Raw genomic sequence first — 10,775 nt, 5'->3', positions numbered from 1 at the left:
CTGTGGCAGGGACCTGGACATGTGCTGGGCAGGACCCGGATATCACATCCACAGGCCTGGCTGTGGTGTGTGGAGTCTCGGATGTCACGCTCCTCTCCTTCCACTGACAGGGTCTAGGACCCGGATGTGGTGTGAGGATCCCGGATGTCAGGTCCCTCCACATCCACTGAGGGTCCAGGACCAAGATGTGGAATGGGAACTACCTGGATGTTAGGGACCTCCAGGTCCGTGAACCCGGATGTGGGCTGGGTACTCGGATGTTAGGGACCTCCAGGTCCATGAACCTGGATGTGGGGTGAGTACCCAGATGTTAGGGACCTCCAGGTCAGTGAACCCGGATGTGGGCTGGGTACTCGGATGTTAGGGTCCTCCAGGTCCATGAACCTGGATGTGGGGTGAGTACCCAGATGTTAGGGACCTCCAGGTCCATGAACCTGGATGTGGGGTGAGTACCCAGATGTTAGGGACCTCCAGGTCTGTGAACCCGTATGTGGGGTGGGTACCCGGATGTTAGGGATCTCCAGGTCCGGGAACCCAGATGTGGAGGCGAGTACCAGGATGTCACTTAACTCCAGGTCCACTGGCAGGCGCCAGGACCCGGATGTGAGGGGTTTGGACCCGGATGTGAGGGTTGGGACCCAGATGTGAAGGGTTGAGACCCAGATGTGAGAGGTGGAACCCGGATGTGGTGGAGCGGGCACTCCACACCTTGGCTCCAGCTGCGCTTTGGCCATTGGGGTCCTTTCCCAGACTCGGAGGCAATAAAGCAGCCATGCTGCTTCTGGATGGAATTCTTCCTCACTTCCGCCCCCCAGCGCAGGCCAAGCCCTCCTGAGTCCCTCACTTCCTCCCCAGCCCAGGCCACGCCCTCCTGAGCTCTGGCCACGCCCTACTGAGCACAGGCCACGCCCCCTGGGCACAGGCCACGCTCCCTGATGGTCCTGACTCTTATTGCAGCCCTCCATGTAGTTCTTGAGGTTTCCCTCCTCCCCTTCCTCCTGCCTCTGCCAGGCCTGGCAATTTCTTGGCGCCCAGCCCAGCAACTCCGGGCTTTTCCCTTCCTTCCCTGCCTACCCCTTCAGCACCACATCCTGTTCCTTTCCAAGGAACAAGGGGACTTTTATTTTGGAGGGGGTTTGTGGAGTTCTGGCTGCGGGAGTGACATGGACATTTGAGCCCTGCAAGCTTCCTGGCTGGCAGGGAGAGCAACAGGCCCAGGCGCTGATGGCAGAGAACTGTGGATGTGAGTTCGTCCTCTGGGGAACACGGGGAGAGGTGTGGGGACCCGGGTTTGGGGGGCTTCGATTGCTTTTTGGAGCCCCCCCCGGATGTCCCACCATGCCCCGGGGTGGGGGCTTCAGGGCCCCGCCACAAGCCTGGAAAGACAAGGTGAGGGGCTGATGTACTGGTGGGGGCAACAGCAGCCTGGCCCTGGGGTGGCCGGATGTTCCTCAGCTCTTCCCCACTTCCTGCTTCCGTCCTTCTCTTCCAGGAAACGGGGAGCATCATGGGAAGGACACAATCCTGGGCACCATGTTGGTCAGGAGAGGGACTGGAGGAAGGGGGAGTCCTCCCATCCCTCCTCCCATCCACCCATCCATCCATGCACCCATCCCTCCACCCATCCATCCATCCACCCATCCACCTATTCATCCACCCATCCATCCATCCACCCATCCATCTATCCACCCATCCACCCATCCACCTATCCATCCATCCATCCATCCATCCACCCACCCATCCATCCATCCACCCATCCATCCATTCATCCATCCACCCACCCATCCATGCACCCATCCATCCATCCATACACCCACCCACCCATCCATCCATCCACCCATCCATCCATGCAACCATCCACCCATCCATCCACCCATCCATCCATCCATCCATCCACCCACCCACCCATCCATCCATCCACCCATCCACCCATCCACCCATCCACTCATCCATCCAACCATCCATCCATCCACCCATCCATTCACCCATCCATCCATCCATCCACCCATCCACCTATCCATCCATCCATCCATCCACCCATCCATCCACCCATCCTCTCTCTCCTCCTCAGGTCGCACAGCAGCTGCACAGCCCCATCCCTCGTCTTCCTCCTTCTCCTCCTCCTCCTCTCCCCTGGCCCCTGCACAGGCCCTGCCCCCTCGCGCCCCAACTTCCTGCTGCTCTTGGCCGACGACCTGGGCCTGGGCGACCTGGGCAGCTTCGGGAACCGCAGCCTGCGGTGAGCAGAGGGGGAGGCCCGGATGTAGGGCCTTAGTTACCCGGATGTGGGAGCTCAGATCCCTGGATGTTCCACCAGGAGAACTGTATAGACATCTAGTAACTCAGTTCCTCGGATGTTGGATGTTAGTATCGTGGATGTTGGATACCAAATCCCGGGATGTTGGATCTTAGTGCCCCGGATGTTGGATATCAGGTCCCCGGATGTTAAATCTTAATACCCCGGATGTGGGAAATCAGGTTCCTGGATGTTGGACTTCAGTTCCCTGGATGTTGGATGTTAGTACCCCGGATGTTGGAGACTAGGTCCCCGGATGTTGGATGTTAGTGCCCCGGATGTTGGATATCAGGTCCCTGGATGTTAAATCTTAGTACCCCGGATGTGGGAGATCATGTCCCCAGATATTGGACTTCAGTGCCCCGGATGTAGGAGCTCAGGTCCCCAGATGTTGGAGGTTAGTGCCCCGAATGTGGGAGCTCAGGTCCCCGGATGTTAGATATTAGTACCCTGGATGTTGTAGCTCAGTGCCCCGGATGTTGGATCTTATTCCTCCGGATGTAGGAGCCCAGGTGCCTGGATGTTAGATCTTAGTGTCCTGGATGTTGGATATCAGGTCCCCGGATGTTAGATGTTAGTACCCCGGATGTTGGATATCAGATCCTTGGATGTGGGATGTTAGTGCCCTGGATGTTGGAGGACAGGTCCACGGATGTTAGATCTTAATGCCCCGGATGTGGGAAATCAGGTTCCCGGATGTTAGATGTTAGTGATCCGGATGTTGGAGATCAGGTCCCCGGATGTTGGAGATCAGGTCCCCGATGTTGGAGATCAGGTCCCCGGATGTTGAATCTTACTGCCCCGGATGTTGGATATCAGGTCCCCGGATGTTACATGTTAGTACCCCGGATGTTAGAGCTCACTTCCCCGGATGTTCCACCAGGAGAACTGTATAGACATCTAGTGGACCCCAGGTCCCCGGATGTTGGATGTTAGGTCCCCGGATGTTGGAGTTCAATTCCCAGGATGTTAGATCTCAGTTCCCTGGATGTTGAAGATCAGGTCCCCGGATGCTGGATATCAGATCCCCGGATGTGGGATGTTAGTGCCCCGGATGTTGGAGATCAGGTCCTCAGATGTTAAATCTTAGTATACCCCAGATGTGGGAAATCAGGTTCCCGGATGTTAGATGTTAGTACCCCAGATGTTAGAGATCAGGCCCCCGGATGTTGGATATCAGATCCCTGGATGTTGGATCTTAGTGTCCCAGATGTTGGAGACCAGGTACCCGGATGTTTGAGCTCAGGTCCCAGAGGTTGGATCTTAGTTGCCCGGATGTAGGCCTTCAGGTCCCCGGATGTTGGGCCTTAGATCCCCGGATGTAGGAGCCCAGTCCACACATATAGAATCTTAGTACCCTGGATGTGGGATCTCAGGGCCCCAGATGTTGGATCTTAGATCCCCGGATGTTGGACCTCAGGTCCCCAGAGGTTGGATCTTAGTATCCCAGATGTGGGATCTCAGGTCCCCGGATGTTGGATCTTAGATCCCCGGATGTGGGATCTCAGGGCCCCGGATGTTGGAGTTCAGCTCCTGGGATGTTGGGCATTAGATCCCCGGATGTTAGACCCCAGGTCCCCATATGTTCTTGGCTGTGACTCAGTTTCCCTCTCCCCCCACAGCACCCCGTACCTGGACGGCCTGGCCCGGGACGGCGTGCGGCTGTCCCAGCACCTGGCGGCAGCATCCGTCTGCAGCCTGAGCAGTGCGGCCTTCCTGACGGGACGCTACCCTGTGCGCCTGGGTTGGTATGGGGGGGTGGGACATCTGGGGAATGGAGGGAGCGGTGGGGGGGAGGTGGGGGCAGGACATCCGGGGATCTGAGAGCCAACATCCGGGATACTAAGATCCAACATCCGTGGACCTGATATTCAACATCTGGGGATCTGAGACCCAACATCCGGGGAACTGAGCACCAACATCCGGGGCACTGAGCTCTAACATCCAGGGACTTCATCTCTGACATCCGGGTTACTAAGATCCAACATCCGGGGATCTGAGCACAAACATCCGGGGCACTGAACTCTAATATCCGGGGACCTTATCTCTAACATCCATTGTACTAAGATCCAACATCCGGGGATCTGAGGCCTAACATTCTGGGAACTGAACTCCAACATCCGAGGACCTGACATCCACCATCCGGGGTACTAAGATCCAACATCCGGGAACCTGAGCCCCAACATCCGGGGAACAGAGCTCCAACATCTGGGGATCTGAGGGCCAACATACCTGAATCTGAGCTCCACTATCCGGGGTTGTAAGACCCAACATCCAGGGAACTGAGCTACAACATCCGGGTAACTGAAGTCCAACATCTGGGGTCCTGATATCCACCATACAGGGCACTGAACTCCATCATCCGGGGATCTGAGGGCCAACATCCGGGATACTAACATCAAACATCCGGGGACCTGAGGTCCAACAACCAGGGAACTGAGGCTCAACATCTAGGGCACTGAGGTCCACTAGAGGGAGGGGAGGATTACTCTGAGGATCTCAGGTTCAAATTCCTGAGACTCTGGGACTTCCCCCCTGAAACGCCAGGAAACCGGAAGTGATGCCATATTGGTTTCCCCCGGGGGCTCCCAGGGCTGGGGTCCTTTCCACCCGGGTGGGCAGGTCCCAGGCTATCCCAGACACAGCAGGCCTTCCCCCTGAAGGTGTTAGATGCCCCCTCCTGACCCGGGACGCCATCATCACTGACCTAGGGTCCTTCTCCTCTCTCTTGAAAGGCATGGTGACCACCAACGGGGCGCGCGTGCTGCAGTGGGCAGCCGTGTCGGGCGGGCTGCCCACCTCCAAGATCACCTTCGCCAAGATCCTGCAGGAGCAGGGATACGCCACCGGCCTCATAGGTAAGAGAGAAGTCATCCATCCACCAATCCATCCATCCACCCATCCCCCATCCATCCACCCATCCATCTATCCATCCATCCATCCATCCACCCATCCATCCATCCATCCATCCATCCATCCATCCACCCATCCATCCATCCATCCACTCATCCATCCATCCATCCACCCATCCACCTATTCATCCATCCATCCATCCATCCACCCACCCATCCATCCATCCACCCACCCACCCATCCATCCACCCATCCATCCATCCACCCACCCACCCATCCATCCATCCATCCACCCATCCACCCATCCATCCATCCACTGTGCATCCATCCATCCAGCCATCCATCCATCCACCCATTCCCCTATTCATCTATCCATCCATCCACCCACCCATCCATCCATTCATCCATCCACCCACCCACCCAACCATCCACCCACCCATCCATCCACCCATCCATGCACCCATCCACCTATCCATTCACTCGTCCATCCGTCTCTTCCCCTCCAGGCAAATGGCACCTGGGCCTCAACTGTGAGTCCCCCACTGACCACTGCCAACACCCCCTGAACCGCGGGTTTGACTCCTTCTTCGGGGTCCTCTTCACCCTGATGGGGGACTGCTTGCAAGCGGAGCCCTTGGAGAAGCGAGCGCGTCTGCAAGGGCCCCTGGACCTGGGGGCTCAGCTGCTGCTGCTTTCCCGGCTCTGCCTGGACTCTGGGAAGCTCACGGGCCTGCTGGGCCTGCGCTGGGTGCCCTGGGTGCTGGGCCCTGTATGTGGGGCCTTGCTCCTGGCCTGCACCTCCCACCTCCTGGGTGTCTTCATCGTCCATGCCGACTGCTTCCTGATGAGGGATCACCAGGTCGTCCAGCAGCCTCTGAGGTTTGAGGCCAGCGCGGGGCTCTTCTTGCAGGAGGCTGAGGCCTTCATGCACAGGTCAGCCTGGCGTCGGGAAGGGGGACAGATGCCATCTACTAGATCTCTATAGTCAACTGGTAGACCTTAGATCCCCGGATGTACATCCAGTAGATCTCTATAGTCAACTGGTCAATCTCAAATCCCTGGATGTTCCATCAGTAGATCTCTATAGACATCTGGTAGACCTCAGATCCCCAGATGTACATCTACTAGATCTCTATAGTCAACTGGTAGACCTCAGGTGCCCAGATGTATATCCAGTAGATCTCTATAGTCAACTGTCAACCTCAAATCCTCTGGTAAACCTCAGATCCCCGGATGTACATCCAGTAGATCTCTATAGACATCTGGTAGACCTCAGGTCCCCGGATGTTCCATCTAGTAGATCTGTAGAGACATCTGGTAGACCTCAGATCAGACCATGATCGATTATTGGTAGTATTGATCAGATCATGATCGATTATTGGTAATAACTGATCAGATGATGTTCGATTATTGGTAATAACTGATTAGCTCATGTTCAATTATTGGTATTATCGATCAGATGATGTTCGATTATTGGTATTATCGATCACATCACAATCGAATATTGGTATTATTGATCAGATCTGTTCGATTATTGGTAATAACTGATCGGATCACGATCGATTATTGGTATTTTTGATCAGATCACTATTGATTATTGGTATTATCGATCATATCAGGATTGATTATTGGTAATATCTGATCAGATCAGGATCAATTATCGATCATCTGATCGATTATTGGCAATACCTGATCAGGTCGGTTATTGGTGAGGTTATTGCTGAGGGGGGCGGGGTCTGACGTGGGTCCGCAGGCACCAGGCCAGCCCCTTCCTCCTTCTCGTCTCCTTCTTCCACGTCCACGTCCCGCTGGTCACCTCACCTGCCTTCCGGGGCCGCAGCGCGCACGGCGCTTACGGCGACAACGTGGAGGAGCTCGACTGGATGGTGGGTGAGTGCGGGGTGGCAGGAACTGTGGCACGGTGCTTGGGATGGGGGAAACTGAGGCACGGGGGTGGGGTGAGCGGGATAGGGAGACTGAGGCACGGGGACGGGGTGAGCGGGATAGGGAAACTGAGGCACGGGGGTGGGGTGAGTGGGTTGGGGGAAACTGAGGCACAGAGATGGGGTGAGCGGGATGGGGGAAACTGAGGCATGGGAACGGGGTCAATGGATTGGGGTAAACTGAGGCACGGTGCACTTGGGTAAACTGAGGCACGGTGCATGTTGGGTAAACTGAAGCTCGGTGCATGTTCAGGGTGAACTGAGGCATGGTGCATTTGGGTAAACTGAGGTACGGTGGATGTGGGTAAACTGAGGCCCGCGTATAGGGGTAAACTGAGGGACGGTGCATGTTGTGTAAACTGAATCACTGGGTATTGGGGTAAGCTGAGGCACGGTGTATTTGGGTAAACTGAGTCACTGGGCATGTTGGGCAAACTGAGGCATGGTGCATGTTGGGTAAACTGAGGCACGGGGACGAGGTGAGTGGGTTGAGTAAACTGAGGCACCGGGATGGGGTAAACTGAGGCACGGGGACGGGGTCAGCGGGTTGGGGTAAACTGAGGCACGGTGCATTTGGGTAAACTTAGGCACGGTGCACTTGGGTAAACTGAGGACCAAATATAGGGGTAAACTGAGGCACGGTGCACTTGGGTAAACTGAGGCAAAGTGCATTTGGGTAAACTGAGGCACAGTGCATGTTGGGGTTAAACTGAGGCACAGTGCATGTTGGGGGTAAACTGAGGCACGGTGCATTTGGGTAAACTGAGGCCCGGTGAGCGTTGGGGGTAAACTGAGGCACGGTGCCTGTTTGGTAAACTGAGTCACTGGGCATTGGGGATAAACTGAAGCACGATGGAAATTTGTAAACTGAGTCACAATGCATGTTGGGTAAACTGAGGCACGGTGCATGTTGGGGGCAAACCGAGGCATGGTGGATGCTGGGGGTAAACTGAGGCACGGACCCATTTCCCCCCCCGCAGGGCGACTGCTGGCAGAGCTGGACGGCGCGGGGCTGAGGCGCCGTACCCTCGTCTACTTCACGTCTGACCACAGTGCCTCGCTGGAGGCCCGGGCTGGGGCGCCCGCCTCGGGGGTTCCAACAGCATGCACCGAGGCTAGGGGAAAACTGAGGCAGGGTGGGCGGGGCCTCCCACGCGGCCCGACCCCTCCCCTTGACCTTTGCCCTTCGCCCCCCCCTTGCAGGTGGCAAAGGCATGGGCAGCTGGGAGGGCGGCGTCCGGGTCCCTGGGCTGGTGTGCTGGCCTGGGATGCTGCCCGCAGGGCGCCTGGTGCCTGAGCCCACCAGCCTCATGGACCTGTTCCCCACCGTGGTGCGCCTGGCCCGGGGCTGGGTTCCGGCGGACAGGTAGGAGTTCGCCGGCCTGCGTCCCCACGGGGTGGAGGAGAAGGGGGGTCATCCGGGGCCTCGGGGATCCCGAGCGGGGGAGGCTGAGGCCTGCACATCCGGGTCTCTGGTTGCTCAGAAGCCTGCACATCCGGGTCTCTGAGGGCTCAGACCTGCACATCCGGGTCTCTGGGGGCTCAGGAGCCTTTACATCCGGGTAACTAAGGGCTCAGGCCTGCAAATCTGGGCCTCTGAGCACTCAGAAGCCTAGACATCTGGGTCTCTGAGGACTCAGGCCTTCATATCCGGGTCTCTAAGGCATCAGGGCTGCACATCCAGGTCTCTGAGTACCTAGGCCCAGGTCTCAGGCCTGGACATCCGGGTCTCTGAGGGCTCAGGCCTGCACATCTGGGTCCCTGAGGGCTCAGAAGCCTGCACATCTGGGTCTCTGGGATCTCAGGCCTGCACATCCGTGTCTCTGGGGGCTCAGAAACCTGGACATCCGGGTCTCTGGGATTTCTGGCCTGCACATCTGGGCCTCTGAGCGCTCAGAAGCCTGCACATCTGGGTCTCTGAGTGTTCAAAAGCCTGGACATCCGGGTCTTGAAGGCCTCAGAAGCCTGCACATCCAGGTCTCTGAGGGCTCAGAAGCCTGCACATCCGGGTCTCTAAAGGCTCAAGCCTTGACATCCAGGTCTCTGGGATCTCTGGCCTGCACATCCGGGTCTCTGGGGGCTCGGGCCTGCACATCTGGGTCTCTGAGCGCTCAGAAGCCTGCACATCCAGGTCCCGCAGGGAGGTAGAAGGCCGGGACCTGATGCCCGCGCTGCTGAGGATGGCGCAGGCCGCAGGCCACGACTTCCTGCTGCACTACTGCGAGGCCCGGCTGCACGCCGTGCGCCGGTTCAACCACCCAAGTGAGTGCCTTGACCTCCGCTGGGCCCCGGGGCGGGGGAGGGAGCTGCATGCATGCGCGCAGGGACCCGGATGCAAGGCCTGGGGGTGGGAGACCCCTGGATGTGGGAATCCCCGGATGTGGGAATCCTGGGATGTGAGGACCTGGATGGAAGGCATGAGATGGGAATCCCCGGATGTAAGGTCCCGGATGTGAAGTCCCCGATGGGAATTCCCGGATGTGAGGTACTGAATGAGAATCCCTGGATGTGAGGCCCCGGATGTGGGAATCCTGGGATGTGAGGACCTGGATGGAAGGCATGAGATGGGAATCCCCGGATGTGAGGCCTCGGATGTGAGGTCCCAAATGGGAATCCCTGGATGTGAGGTCCCAGATGAGAATCCCTGGATGTGAGGCCATGGATGTGAGTCCCCAGATGTGAGGTCCCACATGTGAATGCACGGATGTGGGGCCCCGGATGTGAATCCCCGGATGTGAAGCCCCAGATGTGAATCCCCGGATGTGAAGCCCCGGATGTAAGGTTCTGGATGTGAGGTCCCGGATGTGAATTCCCGGATGTGAGGTCCGAGATGGGAATCCCCGGATGTGAATACCCAGATGTGAAGTCCTGGATGGGAATGCCCGGATGTAAGGTCTTGCATGTGAATGCCCGGATGTGAATCCCTGGATGTGATGTTCTGGATGTGAATTCCCGGATGGGAATCCCCGGATGTGAGGCCCTGGATGTTACTCCTTTCTCCCCCCACCCCCCGCAGGCCTCACGGTGTGGAAGCTGCACTTCGCCACTCCGCGCTTCGACTCGCCGGGCTCGGGCACCTGCCTCGGTTTCCCTGCCTGTGCCTGCTCGGGGCGGCGAATGACCCATCACCTGCAGCCACTGCTCTTTGACCTGACGGCGGACCCGGGGGAGACCTGCCCGCTGCAGGGCCCGATGGCGACGCGCAGACGCGTGGAGGCCGCGGTGGCCCGGATGCTGCACACGCGCCGCCCCCTCGTGGCCCCGCCCCTCGCCCCTGCACACAACACCTGGAGCCCGTGCCTGCAGCCCTGCTGCGCACCCAGACCGCTCTGTGCCTGCGACCACCTGATCCCCGACTTCTGACCCCGACCCGACCCCCAACCCCCAACTTCCCTGGGGCTATGGCAGATCCTGGCCTGCGCCTTCTCACATCCGGGGACTCACATCCGGGTATTAAACATCCAGGTATACTCAAATACAGAGATTCCCACATCTGGGGATTCCCACATACAGACTCTCACATCCAGGGATTCCTACATCCGGGGATTCTCACATCCAGGGATTCCTACATCCGGGGATTCTCACATCTGGGGATTCTCACTTCTGGTGACACATCCGGGGATTCCCGGGGATGTATTTACACATCCGGGGAATCCCACATCCGGGGACTTTTACACCCGGGGA

General features: G+C 57.8%; 1 protein-coding gene across 1 annotated transcript; it reads left to right on the top strand.

Moving 5' to 3' along the window:
- The first annotated feature begins 1,224 nt into the window (after positions 1-1,224).
- Positions 1,225-10,454, top strand: LOC122099284 (arylsulfatase L-like). The gene is made up of 10 exons (XM_042669843.1): positions 1,225-1,243; positions 2,149-2,239; positions 3,919-4,040; positions 5,032-5,154; positions 5,655-6,081; positions 6,902-7,038; positions 8,072-8,227; positions 8,295-8,457; positions 9,223-9,353; positions 10,108-10,454. The coding sequence occupies exons 1-10, from the start codon at positions 1,225-1,227 to the stop codon at positions 10,452-10,454; spliced, it is 1,716 nt and encodes a 571-aa protein (XP_042525777.1).
- Positions 10,455-10,775: the final 321 nt, after the last annotated feature.

This window comes from Dipodomys spectabilis, unplaced genomic scaffold (assembly GCF_019054845.1).
Source record: "Dipodomys spectabilis isolate Male_0828 unplaced genomic scaffold, ASM1905484v1 ptg000510l, whole genome shotgun sequence".
Classification (NCBI taxonomy): domain Eukaryota; kingdom Metazoa; phylum Chordata; class Mammalia; order Rodentia; family Heteromyidae; genus Dipodomys; species Dipodomys spectabilis.
Note: the sequence above shows the minus strand (reverse complement) of the source record. Positions and strands in the feature narration are given on the sequence as shown.

Excerpts from the sequence above, each read along its gene's own strand:
- LOC122099284 (XM_042669843.1), top strand. Across the intron at positions 2,240-3,918 it reads TTCGGGAACCGCAGCCTGCG|CACCCCGTACCTGGACGGCC; the intron begins GTGAGCAGAGGG and ends CTCCCCCCACAG. Across the intron at positions 8,458-9,222 it reads GGCTGGGTTCCGGCGGACAG|GTCCCGCAGGGAGGTAGAAG; the intron begins GTAGGAGTTCGC and ends CTGCACATCCAG.